Below are 26838 nucleotides of genomic sequence, written 5' to 3'. Positions count from 1 at the left end.
GCCTTCTCATGGACACTAGTGGGATTCATTTCTGCTGAGCCACAACAGGAATTCCAAAGGTGGTAGAATGTTTATGAGGTAACCAAGTTAAAATGTATTAAGATATTAAGCAGCACCTTAAGTAGAAAAACTTTAGGGAGAAAATACAGGGAGGTATTTCATTCACTTTTTAAAAATACTCTAACAAACTTGGAGTGACATATAAAAACTTCTAATAGGTCAGCTATACTCCCCAGAAATTAAACAAACAAAGTAAGTCTAAAGAAGGTTTTATGTTTTTTAAAAGTTAATCTTACAAAGGCTACCTAGGCTCTGTTCTGAGTACAGATACTGAAATGTAGAAAATAACTTTTTTGCTACTTTTAAGGTATAAATTATTAACTGTTGCAGAATTGCTTATTTACAAGAATAATCCCAGTATTATGTGCATTCTGGTGCAAGGAAAAATGCAGTTTTCCTGCTGAATAGTTAGTAAATGTTTAAATAAATCAATATATTTTATATATAAATGTATATTATATATTATTACACATTGTAAGTATATATGTTATGTGTCTTATAAGTATATATTTGTAGACATTCTGTTTTAGGAGAGTCCTTAATAGAGTTTAACCAAATATTGAACAAATACATATGAGAGCCCTAGGATGATAAAAATAATGAGAACAAAGAAATCTCCGCTAATGAAATATAATCATAATGGTAATTTTATTGGCGAGTAAAATTTCATTTGGAAAAGAAAACACTGAAATAGTAATATGCTTTTTTTCCCATTTTAAGTGACTATTTTATTTTCAGGGCCTTCCTGGGGAAAAAGGAGAAAAAGGAAATTCGGTGTTCATTTTTGGTGCCATTAAAGGTATTCAGGTAAGTTTTATGATCAGGATGGGTTTAAAACATTTTTCTTCCCCATATATGTAAATCCATGCAGAAAAAAACCTTGGCTTGAGATTTCCTTTGAAATGTCTCTGAGGATGCTGGGTTTCGGGGGGGGGGGGGTTGTTTTTTTGTTTTTGCTTTTCAGGGCTGTAGTGCAGCATGCTGAAGAAGTTCCCAGGCTAGGGGTCGAATCAGGGCTGCAACTGCCAGCCTACACCACAGCCACAGCAATGAGGGATCTGAGCTATGTCTGTGACCTACGCTGCACCCACGCCACAGCTCACAGCAATGCCGGATCCTTAACCCATTGAGTGAGGCTAGGAATCAAACCGGCATCCTCTTGGATACTAAATGGGTTCATTACTGCTGAGCCACAGCAGAAACTCCTGAGAATGCTGATTTTGATCATTACCTAAGACCCTCCGAAATGGCCCAGAGCTCTTGTGGGAGGGCCCTGAGCTTCAGCATCACAGGCTATAAAATTCCACCACCTCCCAATGATTCTTACAGAGGTGCAATGACTGCATTTATTTCAGGGGTTCTCAGCCTTGGGCACTACTGACATTTTAGGCCAGCTAATCATTTGTTGTGGAGCCTGGCCTGTGCATTGTAAGATGCTGGTCAGTTTCCCTGGCCTCTCCGCATTACATGCCATTAACACCCACCATCACCAGCCCCCCACACACCCAGACGCTGTCTCCAGACATCACCAAATGTCTCCTGGGGGAAGACACTACTCCCAGGTGAGAACCATGGATTTATTTGTGGTTAAAATATTGTGATATTAATACTTAAATTATTCAGCATGCTAGAAATCACCACTATTGAACTTGAAAATTAAAGACATCTAATTACACTCTCCTTAGCAAGTTGAATGATTTTTTGTTTTTAGTAGAGAATGATATCCAGATATTCAGAAATAAACTCTTCAGTGACCACATCTCTCTGAGTAGCCACAGATAATCAGAAGGAGATAATATGATAATTCAAAGGGAGAGATACAGGAGTTCCCGTCGTGGCGCAGTGGTTAACGAACCCGACTAGGAACCATGAGGTTGCAGGTTTGATCCCTGGCCTTGCTCAGGGGGTTAAGGATCCGGCGTTGCTGTGAGCTGTGGTGTAGGTCGCAGACACGGCTCGGATCCCAAGTTGCTGTGGCTGTGGTGTAGGCTGGTGGCTACAGCTCTGATTAGACCCCTAGCCTGGGAACCTCCATATGCTGCAGGAGCGGCCCTAGAAAAGACAAAAAGACAAAAAAAAAAAAAAAAAATGGGGAGAGATACAGTACATTTTCAAGAAGTGGTCATTTCTCCCAAGGAGGGCTATTCTACAATAATTAAACAGTAGGCCTAGGTTGCTTAGGACTTAGGACTCAGACCCCAAGTTCCATGCCACCCGGAGTGGGCACACTGAATAGTGATTGATCCCTTAAGGAGCTCACAGTATTTGTTTGCAGCCTCTGTGCCTCTTTTTACTTGTCAGACAACAAGTACGATGCTTTTGTTTACAGCTTAAATGATGTATTAATAAACATAGCATCAAAAGCATGGTCAGTCTAGGGACCAGTTCGATGTCCTGGAAGGAGTCACGTGACCTCCCCCTGCTACTGTGACTTCAGGCAACCCCTTGAACCTCTCTGAGCCTCATTTTCCTTAGTTGTGAAAGAAACTTAAAACAATACCTATCCTGCTTTCCTCTCGGTGCTGATGATCTGTCATAGTGATTTCTTTTGCTGCATATTGCAAACTACGATACGATCCGATGTTAGTTATGGTGAGTAGTTTCGATAACTGTCCAAGAAGGAACAAGTGAGACAGAAGGAGGGATGGAGACAGAGAATTTTGCATCTTAAAGAGAAACAGCTAATCCCTAATAAAAGTGGCCTGCAGATCCGTAACCTGGAAGAAACAAGGGTTTTAAGAGCTTCTATTCACTTCGCACCCATTCGGATGGTTGCTGTTAGAAGAACCAGACAATAGGTTCGATCTCCGGCCTTGCTCAGTGGGTTAAGGATCCGGAGTTGCTGTGAGCTGTGGTGTAGGTTGCAGATGCGGCTCGGATCCCGAGTTGCTGTGGCTCTGGTGTAGGCTGGTGGCTATGGCTCCGATTAGACCCCTAGTCTGGGAACCTCCATATGCCACAGGAGCGGCCCAAGAAATGGCAAAAAGACAAAAAAAAAAAAAAAAAAAAAAAAGAATCAGACAATAACAAGTGATAGTAATCATGTAGAAAAGTTGGAACCCTTGTGCATTGCTGTGGAAAAGGTAGGGTGATTTCTCAAAAAATTAAATGTAGAATTACCCTATGACCCAGCAATTCCACTTCTAGACATATACACCCCCAAAAGAAAGCAGGAACTCAAACAGATCTTTGTACACCCGTGTGCACAGGAGCATATTCACAATAGCCCAAAGGTGGAGGGACCCCACCTATCTCCCCACTGAGGAACGGACAGACAGCCTGGGGTGTGCGCATATGACACAGTGTTGTTCAGTCTTAAAAAGTGAGGGAATTCCGCCACACACCACAGCACGGATGAATCCTGAGGTCATTATGCTAAATGAAATAAGCCGGTTACAAAAGGACCAAAAAAGTGTGATTCCACTTAGATGAGGTTCCTAGGAGTCAAGTTCCTAGAGACAGAAAGTAGAATGGTGCTGGCCAGGGGCTGGGGGAGGGGCTGGGGGTTGGTGTTGAATAGATAGAGTTTCCGCCTAGGAAAGGAAAAAGTTTTGAGGAAAGGAAAAAGGAAGGTGGAGATGGTTTCACCACATGGTGAAGAAATTTCAGGCCGCATACACATACGCTTCAAAATGGTTAAGATGGGACGTTCCCCTCAGGGCGCATCGGAAATGAATCCGATCAGGAACCATGAAGTTTCAGGTTCGATCCCTGGCCTTGCTCAGTGGGTTAAGGATCCGGCGTTGCCATGAGCCGTGGTGTAGGTCTCAGCTGCAGCTCGGATCCTGCATTGCTCTGGCTGTGGCGTAGGCTGGCAGCTGTAGGCTCCAATTAGGTTCCCTAGCCTGGGAACCTCCACATGCCTTAAGTGTGGCCCTGAGAAGACAAAAAAAGACCAAAAAAATGGTTAAGATGGGGAGTTCCCATTGTGGCTCAGCCAGGTTACGAACCCGACTAGTATCCATGAGGATGTGGGTTCGATCCCTGGCCTTGCTTAGTGGGTTAAGGATCCGGCGTTGCCATGAGCCGTGGTGTAGGTCACAGATGTGGCTTGGATCCCACATTGCTGTGGCTGTGGCCTGGGGTGGTAGTTGTAGCTCCGATTTGACTCCAGCCTGGGAACTTCCATATGCTGCAGGTGCGACCCTAAAATGCAGGGGAAAAAAAGCCTAACATGTTAAGTTTTATCATATGTAAATACATTTTGAAAAAAAAGGAGGCTGTATTCAATAGTCTACACCTCCCGGTCCTTTAAAGTAGGGAGAGTCTCAGAGCAGAGTCCCACAGTGGCAGGTATGCCCAGAGGCCAGGGTGAGAGAATTTCTACACGAATTCCCTCTCCATCCACTCCAGGGTGATCACAAGATGTCTATTAAGGGAGACAAGGTTTGGCAGTCAGAGGAGAGCCAGTTAAACTGATGAACTGGGACCACTGGCTGGAGAATTTAGAACTTTTTCTTTTGGCTTTTTTAGGGCCTCATGTGCAGCCTATGGAAGTTCCCAGGCCAGGAGTCCACTCAGAGCTGCAGCCGCTGGCCTACACCACAGCCACAGCAACGTGGGATCCAAGCCACATCTTGGACCTACACTGAAGCTCATGGCAACACCAGATCCTTAACCCACTGAGCGAGGCCAGGGATTGAACTTGCATCCTCATGGATACTAGTTGGATTCGTTTCCGCTGCACCACAACAGGAGCTTCCTAGAACGTGTTAAACAGAAAGATGAAATCTTATTTTGATCCCATGTCTTCATGATTCCAGCAATCGTTCCTTGGTTTCGGGTGAGTAGTAGTAGAATTCAGGGCTTAAGAATAGAGACAAAAACGCCCCTCCCTAGAGTCCTTCCACTGCTGTCTTTTCAACCCTGCACAACTGAACAAACTGCACAGATAGCCCAACTCCTGTGTGTGTTTCTACTTCTCTGTCTTGTGTGTTTTAGGGAAGTGATGTAGCTCCCCTAATGCAATGTATTGATACTATTGCAGGGCGACAGAGGGGACCCTGGACCTCCCGGCTTACCAGTAAGTCTCCTGGGCAGGCCACGTGTTTCTCTTTGCTCCTCAAATAGCCTATGGTCCCCACTAGTTTGCATCTCAGCAGGACTGACTAATTGCTGGGGCCCACTCAGGGCAAAATGAGAGTGTGGGTCTCTCATCCAAAAATTATGACGAGTTTCCAGATGGTGACAGCAGAGCCTTAAATCAAGCAGGAGATCCTCTGTGTCTTATACATCCAGGGAGCTCAGGGAGCCGTCCTTGGATCTCAGCAAGCTTCTGCCTTTCTTCCTCTTCTATCTTGGAATGGTTCTTTGGTTTTGCTCAGGTAGCCACAGTCACTTAACATTTAGGAAAATAAATCTGCTTAGAAACTGCATAAGTGATATATGTCCAGGGAAAATGATTTTACCTGCTGAATCAGTAATTGTGTATTCTCACCCCATCTTCATGTTCCTGGAATTTTTATTAATTAAATGATTAGATTTGCCTTTCTAATTTATCAGTGTTGACAAGATTAAAATTGAAAGAATTTTGCCTCCTTGTGATTCACCTGTAATTTTTCTTGGTAACTTCTGGCTGTTGACAGGATTACGGCCCCAAGCCTCGTGTTTTTCTTACAACTCAGGAAACTCAGGTCTATGTTATCAATGAGACTCCTTGATGTGGCTGTTGAAATAAATACCCCTTCCTCCAAGAGAGAGCAGAGCTGTTTCAGCTGTTTCGTGCTCACATGTCATTCATTTGATGTGAGCAGGGTGAGCTGGAGACTAGAGTGCCTCTCTTCCTACTTCTAGAACTGCCCACCTAAAACCTTTCCTTGTGAATTTATATGTAATTATGCCACAACTTAACATATTCCAGAAAAAAATTGTTTAGTGCTGAATTGCCTTAATCTCTCTTTTTTTTTGGGGGGGGGGAGCTCATGGCATGTGAATGTCCCCGGGCCAGGGGTTGAACCCATGCCATAACAGCAACCCAAGCCACAGCAGTGACAATGCTGGATCCTTAACCCACTGAGCCACCAGGGAACTCCTGAATTGCCTTGATCTTTAACTGAGGACATTCCATTCCCCACATTGATCTTTTAGGGCATGCTGAAAGAGTATATTATGAGTATAAATACATTAATATTTTAATTTATTTAATGTGACCGAGCATTAATATTTTCAAAGCATCCTGATGTATATTAAAGTTATGACATATATGGCATTTAGGAGTAACGAGTTTTCTTTGTTCTCTGCTTTTGCTACTACAAGATTGATTTGTGAATAAGTAGGTTAATCTCTGGGCCTTGATTTAATCCCAAACGTAGGGGCTAGTCACAGCCACCAGGGTGCTGCTGCCCATCTGCTCTGTGCCCTTTTCCTGGCTGTGTCAGAGATGCTGCCCAAGGGGGCCCAGCAGGGCAGGTGTACCAGGAATGTGATAATCCACGGGGATGACACAAAGCTCGTGTGTGAGTGATGACTGTGGTTTTTGGTGACAAATGCACTGATTTTTTTTTTCTCATGTTTAGGGAACTAGGGGAACGAGAGGGCCAGCAGGCCCTGTGGGATGTCCAGGAGAGCCGGGACTAGCAGTAAGTACAGCACTGCTGATTCTGACCCTCTAGAAGCCCCCACTGAACAGTTAAATAAAGCAAAAAAAAAAAAGAAAAATTGCAGGCACAGGTGGGTTCTTTGTGAGACTCTAACCTGATGAATGGGTGCCACCCACCATCTTCAGTGTGGGTCCTGAAGTCTCCGGGGTGGGGTTGGGGGCGGGGACAAGCAGCCCAGTCACGGTAAGAAGTCCATCGTGTGAGTTTCAAAATTAATTCTGCTTCTGACCTTCTGAATCAAGCACATGATCTTCTGATTGCCATGACTGATAAGTGATTTGTATGTTTTTGCTCTTGACTTAGGGACCTCCGGGCCCACCTGGGAGTCCAGGCTTGAAGGTGGGTGGCCTTGAGGAAGATACACAAAGTCCCTGTACAGCGAGATAAGGGACCACTGATATTTGTCAGAATCATGTCTTTCCTCTTTTCCGAATTCCCCAAGTATTTACTAAATCCACTTCAACAAATTGCTTAACCAAAGTCTCGCTTGCTCGCAATTACTTTTTAATATTCAAAAGCGATCTGTTTCCTTTTTCTTTTCCAGGGCAATCCTGGCGTGGGAGTAAAGGGGCAAAGGGGAGACCCGGTAAGACCCCCCCTTTTGCACAGAGGGGCAGATGTTAAGATGAAGGTGCTGCCCAGGTTGAGGAGGCTGCTCTGATGATCGCTTAACTTGTGCTCCTTAGCGAGTCCCTGCCGAGTTTTATGGCCGAGAACTTGTCTTTGCTGAATTCTAATGGCCCCGTTACCCTTGCCCATAAATGACCTTTCTGATAAAATGAAACAGTACGTTCAGATTAATTTCTGTGACACCCCCACCCTCACCCCGGCCAAAAGAGATGGAACATTTCTGAGAATGCATCTGGAATAAGAATTTCGTGGAATCACTGCGTTGTTTGGCTGCTTATCACAAATGTCATCCGCATTCTCATCTTCACACAGAAGTAAAAATATAAACAATGGCCACGCAGAGTATGTAGCAGCAGAATCTCCACTCCCTCCACTCACATCCCGTGGTCCTTCCTGCGGCGGCACAGAGCTGAGTGAGGAAAAGCGTTAGAAAAGCTTTAAGGTGGTGGCTCATCGGAAACCACCTGCATATTGAAGCGTGGGGGGAGTGTCTCTTGCAACAACTGTGGGAAAATGGATATTGACTGTCAACCCTGCGCCAGGCTAGGGTGGGTGCTGGCTGTGGGCATCTCGGCTCTCATGGAGATCTGTTACTGTGGTGGGATCCGTTACTGTCCAGCCATTTGGCAGAGAGACACCCTTGCCAAAATACATCGGAAGACGTCCTGATGTGGGGAAGTGCCTGGGCTATAAGGTTGAGCAGAAAGTACAGGTTGCAAAAGTAGAAACTCCACGTTTTCAAACCAAGACAACAACAATAAAGTCCCTAACATATGCATTTAGGGTAGGATTTCTCAACCTGGACAATACTTATATTGGATGGTGGGGCTGTCCTGTGAAAGGTGGGTGCTTCCCCTCCCTTGTGACAATGAAAAATTGCCAAATGTCCCTGGGGGAGGGCATGGCCAAACCTTGCCCCCCCCGCCCCCGCTTTGAGAACCACTGGCTTAGAGAAATAATTGGGAAAAAAATAGATGAAAACAATGTTTTTCTAACTTGGAAATCATGGACTCCTGAGAATATGTTTGCCGAAATGCCAAAGCCCTAGCACCCCAGTTTGAGAAACCTTGCATGGTGGCCCAAGGCAAGTGTTGCTCCATTGGAGACCTCAGCATCGTGCCATCAGACGCGTTTGCAGACTCAGGCTGTAGCAGGAACGTGGAAGTATTTGGTTATGAGGTGGCTTCTCACACTAGCCAAAAAAGGTTTTTTAAAAAGTCTTTTGGATTGACAGGTAAAGACATAATTTGGAAATGATGCCGAACTCTCAGAATGTCCGAGAACATGTTTGCCCACCTTGTGTTTAGACACACTGTCCTAGGAGTTCCTGTCGTGGCGCAGTGGTTAAGGCATCTGACTAGGAACCATGAGGTTGCGGGTTCGATCCCCGGCCTTGCTCAGTGGGGTTAAGGATCCGGCGTTGCCGTGAGCTGTGGTGTAGGTTGCAGACGTGGCTCAGATCCCACATTGCTGTGGCTCTGGTGTAGGCCAGTGGCTACAGCTCCAATTAGACCCCTAGCCTGGGAACCTCCATGTGCAGAGGGAGCGGCTCTAGAAAGGGCAAAAAGAAAAAAAAAAAAAAAAAAAGAAACACTGTCCCAAATGGTTGTTACTCATTTTTCTTGAGTGATGTGATTATGGATCATTTAAAGTTTATTGTTCATACTATGGTATGAACAAAAGTCATGGTATTTTTGACTAAAATGAACATATGAAACTGTTACAATATAAAAAAAATAGCAATACGACCAACCTTTTTTTTTTTTTTTTTTTTTTTTGCCTTTTTGCTATTTCTTGGGCCGCTCCTGCGGCATATGGAGGTTCCCAGGCTAGGGGTCGAATCGGAGCTGTAGCCACCGGCCTATACCAGAGCCACAGCAACGCAGGATCCGAGCCGCGTCTGCAACCTACACCACAGCTCACGGCAACACCAGATCATTAACCCACTGAGCAAGCGCAGGGACCGAACCCGCAACCTCGTGGTTCCTAGTCGGATTCGTTAACCACTGCGCCACGATGGGAATTCCTCGACCAACCTTTTGACTCTTCAGCTCTCCAGCCTTTCTGGGGTTTGTACAGGTTACTCCAGTTACAAGAATAAGTGTGGTTATCTTAGCAATATGTGTTCTGCATTTATTCAATATGCAAATCCATGTTGTTTATGCATTCCTTCATCACTTATTCATGACAGATACCGTTAGAGCAGCTAAACACCCAGGCTGTCTTAGGTATGAAGATGCATCAAGAAAAACAAACCAAGCCCATATCCCTAACCTCCTGATTCTTCTGTAGTGTCTCAGGTGTAAATAGGGGTTGAATTATTGGTCGTATTTTTAAAATTTAAACTAGAAACTGTATTCTTCTTTCCCAAGCTCCACTTATTAAAAACATGAATGGTTTTAATAACCGTATATTTGAGGGTTGAGTTTGTTCCACTCAGTGCCGAGAGTAGTAAGCATTTTATGTGCATTATCTATTTAATAAAAGAATTGCTGAAAGCAGAGAATGTTATAATCTCCATCTCACCAAGAAGGGGAGTAAGATTTAGAGGAAGGAAGGCAAACAAGGATAAGGAGATTTTAAAGAATTTGCTCAAAGGAACCGTGTCAGTAAGAACTAACTTGTTCACACAGGTGATGATGTGACCTACTTCTTATTCTTAACACAAGAGGGAAGATAACTCTAAGTGTAAAATAATAGAAATATTGGGAAAGGTATAAAATAATCATCTTTTAATTAAAGGTGAGAATTTGTGGTTGTCTTGTGGCAAAAGCAACTTAAGGAACCCTTTCTTCTTTAAGAGAATAATATCCACAATGGCCTAAATGAAAACTTTTGGCAAATGATTTTATACAGAGACATGTGAAATATTAATGAATTCAATATACCTAAATATAACCAAAGTGGAATAGCTTGATAAGTGGTAGCATATTCTTATGATAGATTCTGATATAGGTATTAAAAATCAGGTTTTTGAAGACTTTTTGAAGAATTTCTAGCATAACAGGAAAATTGAAAAAAATGTTATATTATATATTAAATTATTTAAAATTTTAATAAAATGTATATAACAATATGAACTATATTCTGTATTTAAATAATGCTTATATGTTATTATATAGTATTATTATGATTATAATTTTTAAAATTTATTTTTAGGGCCTCACCCACAGCATGTGGAAGTTTCCAGGCTAGGGGTCAAATCAGAGCTACAACTGCTGGCCAATACCACTGCCACGGCTATGCCAGATCTGAGTTGTGTATGAGACCTACACCACTGCTCATAGCAAGCTGGGTCCCCAACCCACTGAGCGAGGCCAGGGATCGAACCCACATCCTCATGGATACTAGTTGGATTCGCTTCCCCTGTGCCATAAAGGGAACTCCTTAAATTATTTTTAACACACCATTTAATCACATCTACATGTATGTAAACATGGCTGTTATGCACACACACACACACACACACACACACACACACTCTGTATATACATAGTGATATATGCACATATACACGCAAGCACGCACACTCACCACAAAGAACTATATCAAAATTTTAATAGAGATTACCTCTGGATGGTGGGATATGGGTCATTTTTATTTTTTAAAATCACTTTTAACAGTATGTGCTACTTATGAAAAGCAATGAATTTTTAAAATTACATGATGTATTCACCATGATTTTTAGTTTAAATCCGTGCCACACAAGATTGTAAACATTAAACTACAACCAGTGGGTGAAAATCTTCTTCGTTTCAAATTTTATTTCAAAATAAAATTAATATAAAATTCTTATTATCTTGATTTTTTTTAAGGGTGAGGTTGGCCAACAAGGTTCTCCAGGACCCACCCTGTTGGTGCAGCCACCTGATTCTTGTCTCTATAAAGGAGAAAAGGTAATTTCCAATCCATATGACACCTGGGGAAAGCAGTAACAGCCCCCATTCTGAACTGGTTCCCCTACTAGCCAAGAGCTGAACACCTACATGCAACACTGCTTCAATCCAGAGAGAAAGCTCTAGGTTGGTGCTATTATTAGTCCTGCTGTACAGATCCGGAAAAGGAGGCTTTGAAAAGGCTGGAAAGGTTACCAGTGTTCTCCAGTCTATGAGCTGCTGAGTGGCAGACCTAGCTTGGGCTGCTAAATTCTGACATGTCCTCTAGGATATAGTGCCTGGTTAATGTTGTCTTTGATGCGTGGGCTGAAAAGACCACTGGAAAAACAGGTGTCCTTTAGATGCGACATATGGATCTGATGTTTGGATAATTGAAAAGGTGACAAGCACATAGAACTGAGCACATAATAGACTCTTGGTAAATAGTAATTCCTTTGTCAGCCTCTGGCACCGATGTTAGCTGATGCCACGCACAGATTGTTACCAGTTTTCTGTTACTGGATTAAATTTTACCACCTTGCTCAAAATGAGCCTCTCCTCTCAATGCCTATGTTCTCGGCTTGCATCTGCAGTCCTGATTCCATGGGTCCATCCCCCCCACCCCTGCCCCGTATCCCATGATGCTACTACAACTCTCACACTGTATTGACCTGAAAAGGGTCAAGTTTAAAGGTGCACTTGGATCTTTTTGCCAATTAGCGACAGTTGAAGGTAGTCCTTTATTAAAAAATTAGAAAAATGGTTGTTGAAAGAGGTAATTTGTGAAAGAGATGGAATATGGTATGTTAAATAAAAATAAGCCAGATTATATTCATTGCGATTTTTAGGGATTTAAAGGCATGCCTGGAATGACTGGACTTCCTGGACTACCAGGACCCAAGGTAATTTATTTAAATACATTTTGAATATGATTTATATTTTTTCCATTATAGTTGATTTACAGTATTCTGCCAACTTCTACTGCACAGAAAAGTGACCTAGTCATACACATATATACATTCCCCTTCTCACACTATCCCCCATCATGTTCCATCACAAGTGACTAGATACAGTTCCCTGTGCTATACAGCAGGATCTCATTCCTTATCCATTCCAAATGCAACAGTTTGCATATATTAAACCCAGACTCCCAGTCCATCCCATTTCCTCCCCCTCCCCCTTGGCAACCACACGTCTGTTCTCCAAGTTTGTGAGTTTCTTTTCTGTGGAAAGGTTCATTTTTGCTGTATACTAGATTCCAGATATAAATGATATCATATGGTATTTGTCTTTCTCTTTCTGACTTACTTCACTTAGTATGAGAGTCTCTGGTTCCATCCATGTTGCTGCAAATGGCATTATTTTGTTCTTTTTTATGGCTGAGTAGTATTCCACTGAGTATAGATACCACATCTTCTTAACCCATTCATCTGTGGATGGACAGTTAGGTTGTTTCCATGTCTTGGCTATTGTAACAAGTGCTACACTGAACCTACAGGAGCATGTATCTTTTTCAAGGAAAGCTTTGTTCAGATATATGCCCAAGAGTGGGATTGCTGGATCATGTGGTAGTTTTATATTTAGTTTCCTGAGTACCTCCATACTGTTTTCCACAGTGGTTGTACCCATTCACATTCCCACCAACAGTGCGGGAGGGTTCCCTTTTCTCCACACTCTCTCCAGCATTTGTTATTTGTTGACTTGTTAATTATTTAAATACATTTTAAACAAAATCTGTATGATGTGCTAAATTATTTTTATTTTACCTGGTGATTATCTTTGCTTTAAGTGCTGATATAAGTTGCTTTCTTAAGCTGCCAGCAATCATGTTTATTTCTCATTTTGTTTTTGCATTCCCTATTGCTGAAATAGTGTTGCTTGAACCCCTTTAAATGTTGTCATCTCTTTAAGGGAGAACCTGGTATTGGGACAAAAGGAGAGAAAGGTATTCCTGGGTTCCCAGGACCTCGGGTAAGGATCACTCATGCCGTCTTCAACCTCAGTGAGTTTGGAGGCATTTCTGTCTCACATTTTTATAAGACGAACTCCGTCTTTCTGAGAGCTCCATAGTGGCTATTCTCTCCAGTAGGAATACTATATTTCAGTCAGCAAGAACTGAGTAATAGCTCACTGTCCCAGATTTCCCTTCCACTAACATCATTTAGATAAAACAGGCAAGCGGAAGATGAAAGAATTGGCAGGAAGGAAGGGGATTGTGGCCTTTCCTGACTGGCTCAGCGTCCGTGTGATAGCAGCTTGGAATTGTTAATTTAAGCCTATTGATAAAAGAAGGTCCTGATCTAGGGGCAATGGCTAGAAAAAAAGCACAGCATCAGGCCTCTAGCATCTCCACCCATGTCACCAGTGGAATCCCCATTTGTAGAGTCGCTGTGAAGCCCAGACCCCAGCAGACAAAGGCACGGAGTTTATCTGACTCTAGATTTAATACTTAATGGGGACAGTGTTGGCTTCCATGGGTAATTCTTTTGCTGATAATGCTCAAGGCAACTACTAATCTCCAGACAAATTATACTGCAGCCATTCAAAGATGTTTAGCCCAGTTCAAGCATTAAATTAAATAATTTAAAATGGAAGGGCAACAAAAAAACCCAAAAGTATGTTCTCAATTTAAAGCACTTTTGAGGATATGAATTTTTTTGAATAAGATGAGACATCCATTAAAATAGCAAATATTATAAAGAAATGGGATCCATTTTGTGTTTATTTCCTTTATGCAGCTACCCACCAAGAAGTCTCATAAGGTGAAAAATGATTCATTGAACTGGTTTGTGTATTTTGATTTAATTCTGCTTGTGTGTGTTGATTTTTGTGAATTTTTTAGGGTGACCCTGGTTCCTATGGCTCTCCAGGTTTTCCAGGATTAAAGGTAAGTGTACACTATTATCGAGGTGATAAATACTTTTTCATTAGTAAACGCAATTCAGTATCATTCAAAAGTTGAACCTGGGCTTATGAACTCACACATAGTAATAGGTAAGGGAAACACATTTATTTTTTGTTACATGATTTTGCTAAAAACTAAAGCACAAAACAGTCTGATGCAACTTCAAAGCAGTGTTAAGATTCTGCACCGACTCTCAGTGAGCATGGGTTGTTCAGATTAAACGAGAATGACATCATTTGTCATCTAATCACATTTTTTAAAGGCATGTTTTGGGTTATTTGTAGGGGGAAACAGGACTGTTTGGAGATCCTGGGCCGATCGGATTTCTTGGTCCAAAGGTAAAAAACTGAGCCTATTTGAGTACAGCCAATAACATTCTATATTCCTTATGTTTTCTTGTTTATCTTTTAAAATACTTCAAAGAATCATTCAAAAATGAGTTCGTTTTGCATATATTATTTTAATGCATGTTGTGATGATTACATTATGCATTCGAGCAAGAATCCTTTTGAAGGTGAATAATGATGATAATTTCAAAAATTCCTTGGGGATCACAGAGTATCATAATTAAAAACCAGGGGAGCCGTGACGAGCTCTTTGCTTTGACCACCACTGCATTTTTTCTTTCTTTTGTAATCTCTGTAACTTCCCTTGCAGCCCTTGTGCAGGGCAAGCCATGGTGGCATTAAGGGGACAAGGTGAAGGGGTAGAACAAAATGTAGATTTGCTGCTAGAACAAAATGTAGATTCAGAGACTATGGACGAATAAATTAGTTGTGGTCAAGTGCCAAGTTAGACATTAATGCTCATAGTAGCTCTAAGAAACTTCATGGCTTCAGAGGTATCTCATTCATGGGCATAGAATCATCTTTGGAGTCGGAATTTTTTTTTCTTTTGTGAGAACTCTGCCAGTGGGCTCCTGTGCTTTTAGGTGGGGGGTTGCATCATTTTGTTCCCCTTAGAACTCTATGAACTATGTATTTCTCTAGTCAGCCTATAGGCTTTATTTCTCCTAGGCATATACTCTTGGTCTTTCTGTTTATTGAGTGCCAGAAAGCATGAGAAACATAGTAATGTTTCTAAGAAAATTGAATCAAGGCATGATTTCAGGGGGATCCTGGAGACCGCGGACACCCTGGACCACCAGGTGTTTTGGCAACTCCACCTCTTCCATTCAAAGGTTTGTGTTCCATCCAATTTTTCTGTAAATTACACGGAAATGGGATTTGAGCAGTCCTGAAAGAAGAGTTTGGCCCTTTCTGTAGTTTATACACTAGGCAAGCTAAATATCTGAACTCTGCCGTGACTATATAATTATACAAGTGCATCTTGGGTTATCTCTAATCAGCCTAAGACATCAAATGTGATTTTAGTGTGTAAACTGCATGCTGGGATTTTTATGATATGACCTTTCAGAAAGTGGGTTTTTCTAATCGCTAAAAATGTGTGAAACCATGACTAAGCCCCGCCAAGATGCTGCCTGCAGGAGAACAGCAGCCTCAATCCATGACAAATTCAGCACTGCTTCAAGTGCATGTGTCTGAGGAAAAGGATCTAAGATATTGCATTTTTGTCCCTGTCTGGTTGATTATTTATTTAGTTAGTGATTTTTGGCTGCCCCCATTTGGAGTTACCCAGCCAGGGATCAGATCTGAGCCACAGTGTCGAGCCACACCACAGCTGGATCCTTAATCCACTGCGTCTGGCCGGGGACCAAACCTGCATCCCAGCGGCCCTAGAGAGGCCACTGATCCCTTTGTGCCATATCGGGAACTCCAGATATTGCATAAAGATGGTGACACATTGCCAAACAATCTCCCCGGTGTGCTTTAGCAAGACTCACAAAAGTAATTGTATGTGAATTGTAACAGGTATAAATATATATTTATTATATACATTATGCCATTATTTTTGGCAGGCCCTCCAGGGGATCCAGGGCATCCTGGCCGCTTTGGAGAAACAGGGGCTGTTGGACCACCTGGGCCCCCTGGGCCCTCAGGTAGACCAGGAGAAGCCTGTGCAGGTATGAATGAGCCGGCTTTTTACACATCAAGTTTGCTATACCCTCCCCACACCAGGGCTTCTCCACTCTCATTTGATAATCAATGAGATTTGGGATTATTTCAAAAGCACTGATGGCTGTGCCTACCCCAGACCAGAAATGCTGGGTGCTCTGGGGGATGGAGTCGGGCACCAGTTCTTATAAAAGTACCCACATCCTTCTAAGGTACAGTCAGGGTTAGGAAACATGGAACTTAAAGCAATTAACCACTTAATTTGAAGAAATTCAGGTTCCTGGGCTGCAACCTCAGAATTATTCAATCACTATGTATGTATAATAGGCTCCCTTCAAGATGACCACATGCAGGTAAGATTCGGAACCACTGCTAGGGTTAAAGTGTGTCTTCAGGTCCTTCCTACCTTCTTGAAAGGCTCTCTTTATTGACATCGATTTGTTAATATTTAGTTCATCCACCTGGGTCTTAAATATTCTGCCTTGAATGTGGAAATATGAATTGTAAATTAAAAAAATAAAATTTTGATTCAGACTTAGTTACAAAAATAAACAAAAAAATCAAGTTCTCCCCACCTCCCCAACAAAAAACAATCCTAGTCTCCCCACCCCCCCAAAAAAGCAAAACAACAACCAATGGCTCACGGTAATATTTGATGAAAGCTAGAAAAATAATCCTGTTGACACAAGATCTTCCAACTACTTCAAGCGCTGTCTTAGTTAACATTCCCCATAAGATGAGGAGTAGAAGTTGAGAGGATATTTGCATTCTGTGAACCCAGGAGAACTGATTAAACATGTGAGGAGAGAAATCTAGAATAAAGTATTTTATCCAGTCTGCCTCATGTTGTAGTTATGGAGGAGTAAGACGTTTCCTGAGCTATTCAACTGTGAACCAAAAATTCTTGTTTAATCTTCCACGAAGCTATAGCTTTCACTTTGTAGGATCTGATGACCACGGATGCCGTAAATAAAGCTTTGTTTAGTTCATTTCATCTTTAGCCATGGCGGCCATGGCTTACCTGACCCAGGACTTTGTAAACCATAGAGAATACGCTGCTGATCCGCAAGCTCTAGACTCTGCTTTCACCTTTCCAGTTTGTTTATAATAAAATGGTGCCTCCAGCAGAATGAAATCAAACCCCAGTGTAAGTAACACATCTCAAGCAGATTCAAAACCGAGTATAACAGGAAGCCTCTTAATTCCAAAAAACCTTTTAAAAAGACTTAATTCATATCTTGACTCTGACCCATGGTAAGAAATACATTTATATTGTATAACATGTACATTACATTACACAATATATATGTATCCATATTATGGATGGTTGAAAAACAAGTTTCACCAAATGATATCTTTGGGGTATATGACACTCTATTTTCTATTTCATTCTTTTCTTTTGGGGAAAAAAAAGGGTTTTAGTGCTGGCCACAGTTTAATTGGTTTCACGTCCTATCAGTGGGTGATCAAGGCTATGATATGCCATATACTGTAACCCATTATTCCTGTTGGAAGTGGTGGAGCTATTTTCCTGGCACTGGGACAAGATTGTACACAGCCTCCAGATCCATCCAATGACTGACTCTGGAGATTCCAAGCCAGGTCTTGGGATATTATGAAGACAAGATGACGGCCAAGTCCATGGAGTAGATGTTCATTTGGTTTTAAGTACACCAATGTGTGTAGCCTTTATTATACACATTTTATTTTATTATGATCAATAGTACTCACCACGAGATAAATTGGGTTTTGGAGTCAGACACCTGTAACTGAATCCCAGCCTTCCCAACTCGTGTGGTGAGGTGAAAGAGTGATGTGTTTACACAAGGAAGTAAAACCGTTCCAGGTTCTATTACTTATAGGCTGTGTGATCTTGGGCATTTATGAGACTTCTCTATGCCTCAGTTTTCCCAGCTGCAAAATGGAGCTCTTGTCACTGTCGAAAGAAGTAAAATGTATACATTTCTTAGACTACAACTCGGCACATAGTAAAAAAACTTACTGTGTTAGCTGTTATAATTATTATTGCTCATATTTGGCCTGGATTTTCTGTGCCTTGTCTATAAGGCACAAACTTTGCAAGGTTGTTCGAGCAGCAAAGATAATGTTTGAAAATATATGTAAAGCCCCAGCACATATGCCTGCAATGACGAAAATCATCAATGTCATTGCATACTACATTCCTGTTGACCAACAGAGTTTTAATTGTCTGTTGCTGAAAAAATAACCCCAAACCTAGTGGCTTAAAGCCACAACATTGGTATATTACCCTTCCTTCTTTCTGTGGTTCAGGAATTCAGAAAGGGCTTAGCTGAGCCATCCTAGAGCAGGGACTTTCGCCTGGTTGCAGCCATAGAGTGGCTGGAACGTGAGGACTGGCTGGGCATCTGTCTCCTCCACCTCTTATAGAGTCTGTTGGGCTCCATTCTTAACCGAGGCATCCTTACAGCATGGTGGCATCTGAGCAGCGACGTGGCTGCTATGGTGGCTCGGGACTCCAGCCCCAAGCATTTTGGCTCACAAGGCAGAAGCTGAATCATCTTTAATAATCCAGCCTTGAAAGCCACAGAGTGTCCCTCCAGCCGTACTCCTCTGGTGCAATCACAAAAGGCCGGCGCGCTAAAGAGAAGGGGAGCACTCCACCTCTTGCGAGGGGCGTGTCGAGACTCTTCAAGAGGATGAGGGACAAAGGGCATCGTAGTACCATCTTTGAGAGTGACAGCCTTCCCCTGAGATTCTGGGTCAAGCATGCTTAGGGAGAAGCAGCTAGGAGAGGCCGTCGCTCTCACAGGAAGGCGACCACTGTCTTTAAGCTAAAGCCACCAAGAAAGGAGAAGGATGTCATAGGGAAGCAGGATTTCACGGCTGCTGCATGGCTTTTGACCTCTGAACACACGGAACACCTGATGGTTCACTGAGAACATGCCAATGCCAGATACTGCAGTAAGCTCCTTACATGGATTGTTTTATTTAATCCTCATTACAAGCCGCTAAGGTAGATATAGAGGATTATGTAAGTTAAATAACCTACTTAAGTACCTCTGCCTGGAGAGGGGGAGGCCAGGTTCAAATCCAGCACCTTTATGCTTTCCACCAACCTAACTTGTTAAAGTATTTCACTATATAGACAATAATGTGAGTCCTTGTTTGTTTTTTTTTTTTTTTTGTAGTTGTGTTAGGGAGGTATGTTCCCCATTTAATTTCAAGGTAAAAGCTTAGAAAAACTGTCTCCATGGAAGCATATCTCAAGCATGTGCAAATATCACATTTTAGTAGCTAAAAAGGCAATGCATCCCACTTTCTCATGAAATTCTACTTGTTGATGACAATTATAAAAACAAAGAGCTTAAATTTATATCGGCATGATTTCATGTATTCTCATTACAAAAAAATTTTTTTACTGATGTGTAGTTGATGTACAGTATTATATGTTACAAGTGTTCAATATTGTGACTCAGTTTTTAAAGGTTATACTGCATTTATAGCTATGATAAAGTATTGGCTATGTTCCCTGTGTTGGACAATACCTCCTTGTAGCTTATTTTATACAAAATAGTCGGTACTTCCTTACCTCTGTATTGTTCCTCCCCTCCCATCTCCCCACTAGTAAATACTAGTTTGTTCTCTATATCTGTGGATCTGCTTCTTTTTTGGTATATTCACTCATTTGTTGTATTTTTTAGATTCCACTCATAAATTATATCACAGAGTATTTGTCTTTTTGCGAATTCATATTTTAATTCACTCTGTTTATTCAGGTTATTTTTTTATCAAGTTATCAAGGTGGAAAGACATTTAATATAATTTAAATGAAAGCATAGCTTTATATTCCAATAACCTTGTAGCAAGGAGAAAAGATGAGAAGATCTGATCCCCAAATCTTTGTAACCACTGGTGTGCTTGTTTCAAAGGAGGTGAGGCATTTTGATGGCTAAGATGTTATTTTTAACTACATTTTTTCCCCCTTAAAAAAAAAACTCCATGGCCTAAGAAGAATGTGCTAATGTTGATTTCTTTTATAGAATAATTTAATCTGAGAGTATATGTGGTTTTCTTTCTTGATTTCTCTTGGAGGCATGATGGGATCTCCTGGGCCACAAGGGTTTCCTGGTCATCCAGGATTTCCAGGGGCAGCTGGTATTCCTGGGAGAGCTGATTCTGCTCCAGGAAAACCGGGGGACCAGGGACCACCAGGCTTGCCTGGAGCACCAGGGCTGCCGGGACCTCCAGGATCGGATGGTACAGTGCTTTTCATTCACATTCGTTAGTGTTTGTGTTGCATTTGATATCTTCAGCATCATTCAGAAAATGTGCCCTTCCCTTTTTAAAAAATGTATTTAATATTTCGTAAGCTAAGTGTAGTATTAATAATACAAAAGAGAGCAAAGCAATGGTGCACTATCCCATCAACTAAAGGATGTGAAAAAATTGGGGTGTGAATTTAAGTGTGATGATGGAATTTTATACATTGACACGATTTTTTATTTTTAAGTGTAGTTTTCATTTTTCTAAAGTTAGATATGGACCTGGCTTAAGAGTCAAACAGCTCTGTGAAGTTTCTTGTAAGGAACTGCCATCCCAGGCAACCCTTTCTCCAATTTCTTCCTCTCCAGGGGCAATTATTTCCACACAATTACCTGGATGTCCTGTTATTTGCCTCTGTATTTCCATTCAACATACCTGTGTTGCAATTCCTTAATTTTTCAATTTGAGCATTATCTTTCGACTTCCCTCTCTAGTGGGTGAATTGATGTCTCTCCCTTCACCCCCCACACATGTGCACATTTTTCACTCTTACAACTTATCAATAGCTTTATCATCATAATTCTCCTTAAATAAAAATTCAGTGTTTACACTGAAGGGTTATATAAATACTCTTCACCAGGTTAGCCATAGGATAATATATATTATTACATTCCCGGGATAACATTGTGTTAATAATTGTCTTACATTCTTTGTGTGTTTGTCTGTTTTTCAGTATACTTATTGCTAATTCAACGTCGAGCCATGTAAAATTGTATAAATTTGGAGTTCCCGTCGTGGCGCAGTGGTTAACGAATCTGACTAAGAACCATGAGGTTGCGGGTTCGGTCCCTGCCCTCGCTCAGTGGGTTAACGATCCGGCGTTGCCGTGAGCTGTGGTGTAGGTTGCAGACGCGGCTTGGATCCAGCATTGCTGTGGCTCTGGTGTAGGCCGGTGGCTACAGCTCCAATTCGACCCCTAGCCTGGGAACCTCCATATGCCGTGGGAGCGGCCCAAGAAATAGCTTAAAAAAAAAAATAAAAGACAAAAAAATAAAATAAAATTGTATAAATTTATGAATCATACATTCTAGCTCATTCAGTAGTCTAGCAGTATTATGTTTTTGAATAAATATCTCATGGAGCTTCTTCAACCTGTTCAGATTAGGTTAGGTTGCAGTTTTACTAAGTTGATGCTGAGATACTGTGTTGAGATCTTTCTTCACTATTATCCTAGGAATTCTTATTCTGTGAATCTCCATCTCTGTCTGTCTTTTTGACTCTCTGACTCTCTCTCTGGGTCCCTTTGTTTCCCACAGCCCATACATTTCTTCCAACAGTTTACTCTCTCATGATGCTTTGTGAGAAGGTGTGTCATTTGAGTTATCTTCACTGTTTGAAATACCTTTATTCTACAGTGGAATTTGATTGATAGTTTGGTTGAATATAAAATTCTAGATTGGAATCATGTTTCCTCCAGGTATTTGGAGGCATTTTCCATTGTCTTCTAGTGTTGTTACTCAGACCTCCAATTACGTTTAGATACTTGATCCTTTGTTTAAAAATCTCTTCTCACCTTTCAAAGGCTATATAGGAATTCTTTGTTTTCAATGTCCTTAAATTTCACAGTGATTTCCCTTGATGTGAGGACATTTGCAGGTACTCTGAGCAATTTCAGTGTAACACATACCCTTCATTTCTGGAAAAATTCCTTGAAATATTCCTTTGAAGACATTCTGTCCTTTTTTTTTTTTTTTCCCTGTTTTCTATTTCTGGACTCAATATATTTGTCTTTTAGAAAATCATTCTTTTTTTGTGTGTGTGTGTGTGTCTTTTTTGCTATTTCTTTGGGCTGCTCCTGTGGCATATGGAGGTTCCCAGGCTAGGGGTCGAATCAGAACTGTAGCCACTGGCCTGCGCCAGAGCCACAGCAACGCAGGATCCGAGCACGTCTGCAACCTACACCACAGCTCATGGCAACGCCGGATCGTTAACCCACTGAGCAAGGGCAGGGACCGAACCCGCAACCTCATGGTTCCTAGTTGGATTCGTTAACCACTGCGCCACAACGGGAACTCCTAGAAAATCATTCTTACACATATCTTTTTCTAACCTTCATATCTTTATTTTTCGGTAACACTTTATAGAAGACTCTCAACTCTGCTCCTGAATTTTTAAATTTCCGCTTTCATAATCTTTTTTTTTTTTTAATTTCTGAGATTTTTGTTGTTGCTGTTGTTCTCTTTTAATGTTTCTTTTTGTAGCAGCCTGATCATGTGTTTTGGGGATGAAATGCTTTGCTTAATCTGCTTTTGAAACTATGTAGTCCGTTTTAAATGTTTCCTCTTACTGCATCCTCTGTTTTCTCCAGTTTTCAAGGGATTTGTTTTTTCCTGCTACAGTTTTTGAGAAGGGGTTCTTACTATTTAGCTGCTTCATTGACCAATCATTCTGTATGGGGCTTCACTGTCATGCTGCTTCAGTGATACCAATTCCTAAACTTTGGGAGAGATTTCTCATATAAACTGTGTTCTTTTTCTGCTTTGCTCACAGCCTGCTTGGAATACTGTTTTTTAAGTTTTGCTAAATCTTTTTAGATTTTTTGGCTGCTGTTTCCTTTCTCTTTGTCTTGCAGGATTGTTTTTTAATAATTTTTTTTATTGTCTCTTATTTTGGGGAGAACAGGGAATTTATTGTTTGCTTTTTATATGTCATCTTCAATCAGATGTCTCTGAATTTTTGCTTTTACAAACTGCTTTAGGCTTTCTTTATTGGGTAATTATTGATAATTATTGGGGGAAAAGGATCTTTGCCATACATTTGCTGTTTGTTTATTTGTTTTGCTCTATTATATTTTTTGCTCATTTTGTTATCCATTACCTTGCTCTCCAACCCACTAAATTAGGGCTGAGATATGGCAGCAGAAACTCTATGTGACAATTGGTATGGTTTGCGTACGTATTTTTTCTTCTTTTTTCTTTTTTTTCTTTTTTTTTAGGGCCACACCTGCTGCTGCCCTATGGAGGGTCCTAGGCTAAGGGTCCAATCGGAGCCATAGCTGCCAGCCTACACCACAGCCCACGGCAATGCCAGATCCTTAACCCACTGGCCAGGGATTGAACCCACGACCTCATGGTTCGTAGTTGGATTTGTCTCCACTGCGCCACAATTGGAACTCCTTATATTTTTTCTTTTTTTAGATTGATTATAAATCAAGTATAGTTGATTTACAGTGTTGTGCCATTTTCTGCTATCCAGCAAAGTGACACAGTCATAAATATATAAACATTCTTTTTCTCATGTCATCCTCCATCATGTTCTATCCCAAGAAATTGGACACAGTTCCCTGTGCTGTACAGTACGACCTTATTGCTTATCTATTCTAAATGTTATAGTCTGCATCTATTAACCTCAAACTCCCAGTCCATCCCACTCCCTTCTGCCTCTTCTCTGGCAACCTCTCCCTTGGCAACTACAAGTCTGTCCTCTATGTCTGTGAGTCTGTTTCTGTTTTGTAGATAGGTTCATTTGCGCCCTATTTTAGATACCATGTATAAGTGATATCATGCGGTGTTTGTCTTTCTCTTTCTGACTTACTTCAGTTAATATGAGCATCTCTAGTTGTATGCAAATGTACATATTCTTCGGAGAGAGAGAGAATCATAAGAAAGGCATGGAAGAAAGAGTGGGGTTGAGGGCATGATGTGAATGTGAGAGGCATTTCTACTTGTTCCATGGATGTTCACAAAAATTGTGTGTTCTCTCTGCCTGCCCTCTTCCTCGCTGAAAAGCTGTGCATTGTAGCATTGGGCAACCTGGACCACAAGGAATAAAAGGCAAAGCAGGTCCTCCCGGAAGAAGAGGCTCCAAAGGAGAAAAAGGCAAGTATGCATCAAAGGTAGCATTTCTGAAACACAACACAAGGCAGGTTGGGAGGCATTAAGGAATGTACAGTGTGGCATTTCATTTAGAATTTTCTACTTACCTTTGTCACCCTATGAATACATACTTCAGTGTATGCTTAGGATGTGATCAGAACTTACCAAAAAGTCAAATCCTTATATCTTGGAATATAAAGGGGCTATTTTACCTGCCATGAAATTTGCCTTGAAGTGATGACTTTTTCCATGATAGCCTCTTAATTCCTTGAAAAAAGCAGATAGGACAGTACTGATATTTCATTTCCCTTTCTCTCTGAGGGTCCCATATTTCCCAGACTCCTCAAATGCCTATTGCTCTATGTTTCTACACCCAAAATTGTTTGCTGCCTATTTGACCAAATGGGTCGGGGGCACGAGAGCAGAGGAGTTTGATTATCCTGAAGACATTTTTTAGGCTCAAAGTCCCAATGATTAGCAAATACGTTGTTTTGGATTATCAGCTATAATATATGCAATGCAGCCAATGGTCCCTCTTCACCTATTATTTGGATCCTTTAAATATTCAGAGTTTATGTTCCAACCAATTTTTTTTTTTTTTAGCAAAAACCAAATAAACCAAATTAAGAGTTTTTTTTGTTGTTTTTTTTTTTAAGTGGGAACTAAATAAGAGACTTCTAAACTTTTAAAAATAAGAAACATTATAGAGTTCCTGCTGTGGTGCAGTGGGTTAAGGATCGTGTGTTACTGCAGCTGTGCGTAGGTCACAGCTGAGGCTCAGATTCCATCCTTGGCTCTGGAACTTTGGGTGCTGCCAGAAAAAAATTTTTTCTCAATTAAGAAACTTTCTTATGTTTAAAGTTTCTTCAGTAGAATTGGACATCAACTTTTCCCCTAGATTTTTTCACGATGAGTTTACTAAGACCCAAAACAGCCCATTTATCTGGAAATGATATGTCCACCCATGTGGACCACGCCCAGCCACTCCCACATCGTGCCCCCACATCACATGTTATCAGTTATCTGTGGTAAGAATGGTGCACATCAGACCCTTTGTTCTTATTTGCACTATTGGTTTTGTGTGGTAAAGATTTTGTTGGGGTTTCATTCAGGAAATATGATAAAGCTGCCTGTTATCTTCTGTCTAGGAAGTTTGGGGCTCTGTGCCTGCCAGCCTGGTCCCATGGGCCCACCAGGCCCTCCAGGACTTCCTGGAAGGCAAGGTAGTAAAGGAGACTTGGGGCTCCCTGGGTGGCCTGGAGAAAAAGGTTACCTGGGTCCTTCTGGTGCCAAAGGATCTCCAGGGCCAACAGTGAGTAACTCTTCCCAGGATCCATCTTTCTGGTTCAAGGAGACAGAGGCGTTCCCACACACCTGCTCCCTTGGAAGGGCATCCCGCCCCCCTGCCATGGGCATCTACACTTGAAGTCCCTGAGATAGACTATGTATAAAACAACTAATCCATGCCTGGCAGAGAGTACTTCTTTGTTGCTGCTTAGATTTTTTTGCTGTGTTAGTGCTTAGTGCTCTCAAGTCTTAGAATAGGTCTTTATCCAAAGGCGGCTGGGAATCTTTGCCCCAAGAATTTCTTAGGTCCCACATGTCTTTTGCTAGAGTCTAAGGGCACGAAGGCAAGAAGGTCTTGTAAACTGCTGTGTCCTCAGTGCTTCGAAAAATGCATGGCAATATGTAGACCCTCAGTAAATCTCTGTGGCCAAATCCAAAGACAGTGCTGGTAGAGCTTTTTTGCTTAGCAGCTCAACTCAGTCTACAGTCTGACTCTAACACTTGAAATTCTACATCTGCAGAGCCTTAGAGCCATTTGTAGTCATCCTAAGTCTCTGGTGTGCTGGCTCATAAACTGTTCAGACTCCCAGGATGAATGCATTCTTCAGGGTACCATGGTCTTGTTCATTGAAGCATGCCACTGGCGTTTTCTTTCTTTCATGCGCTGTGTAAATAGCTTTCTGTCTTGATAATTGATACATTAGAAAGATATTGTCTTTACCATCTCTTGGATTGGATACTGTATGCCATATACCTAGACTCTGTCCCCTTGTCTCCGATGACTTAGCATATGCAGTGAAAATAAGAATTGGGACAACACTCAACCTATATTCCCACTACATAATTTCTAAAGCTCTTTACTTATCTAGTTGGCTATTTCAACCAAGAAATTCATTCCACCCAACTTTCTGTTGCCTCACAGATACTACACACCGGAAGATATAGCAGAATGATGTTCTTGGGAGCATTGAGTTGTGTATGAAGCTATATTTCCTCACTGTGAAGTGGTTTCCAAGCATGTTGTCCACTTTAATTTTTATACCTCTTGTGTACACTTTAAGCCTTTTTCTAAATTTGATTTTTATTATTTTACATTGGTGTATAGTTGATTTACAATGTTGTGTTTCAGCTGTACAGCAAAGTGATTCAGTAATACATATGCATATATCCATTCTTTTTCAGATTCTTTTCCATATTGGTTATTACAGACTATTTAGTAGAGTTCCCTGTGCTACACAGGAGGTCCTTGTTGATCATCTTAGGCTTTTTCTTCGCTCTTACTGTTTGATGCTGCCATTGTGTTTCTCTCTCTTGGTATTGCTTCTCCACTTTATAAAGCTTATAAAC

General features: G+C 41.4%; 1 protein-coding gene across 7 annotated transcripts in view; it reads left to right on the top strand.

Annotated features, from left to right (window-relative positions):
• The window catches only part of COL4A4 (collagen type IV alpha 4 chain), a 141688-nt gene that overhangs the window by 49786 nt on the left and 65064 nt on the right, over positions 1-26838 (top strand). For all 7 annotated transcript variants that reach the window (XR_014830542.1, XR_014830541.1, XR_014830540.1 and 4 more), the window contains 15 exons: positions 799-867; positions 5048-5083; positions 6576-6638; positions 6963-6998; positions 7204-7245; positions 11105-11185; positions 12013-12066; positions 13076-13135; positions 14007-14051; positions 14354-14407; positions 15180-15249; positions 15988-16092; positions 20159-20323; positions 24118-24207; positions 25353-25516. Coding sequence is in view for 4 of the 7 variants with exons in the window: in XM_021075271.2 (XP_020930930.2) it covers positions 799-867; positions 5048-5083; positions 6576-6638; positions 6963-6998; positions 7204-7245; positions 11105-11185; positions 12013-12066; positions 13076-13135; positions 14007-14051; positions 14354-14407; positions 15180-15249; positions 15988-16092; positions 20159-20323; positions 24118-24207; positions 25353-25516 (1134 nt within the window). In the remaining 3 variants the exon portion in view is untranslated. The remainder of the gene's footprint in view (positions 1-798; positions 868-5047; positions 5084-6575; positions 6639-6962; positions 6999-7203; positions 7246-11104; positions 11186-12012; positions 12067-13075; positions 13136-14006; positions 14052-14353; positions 14408-15179; positions 15250-15987; positions 16093-20158; positions 20324-24117; positions 24208-25352; positions 25517-26838) is intronic.

This window comes from Sus scrofa, chromosome 15, assembly GCF_054392235.1.
Source record: "Sus scrofa isolate SSC_HxYL_T2T_F1_AM1 chromosome 15, Sscrofa_HxYL_maternal_Yorkshire_Landrace_v2.0, whole genome shotgun sequence".
Classification (NCBI taxonomy): Eukaryota; Metazoa; Chordata; class Mammalia; order Artiodactyla; family Suidae; genus Sus; species Sus scrofa.
This window is presented reverse-complemented; position numbering and strand designations above follow the sequence as displayed.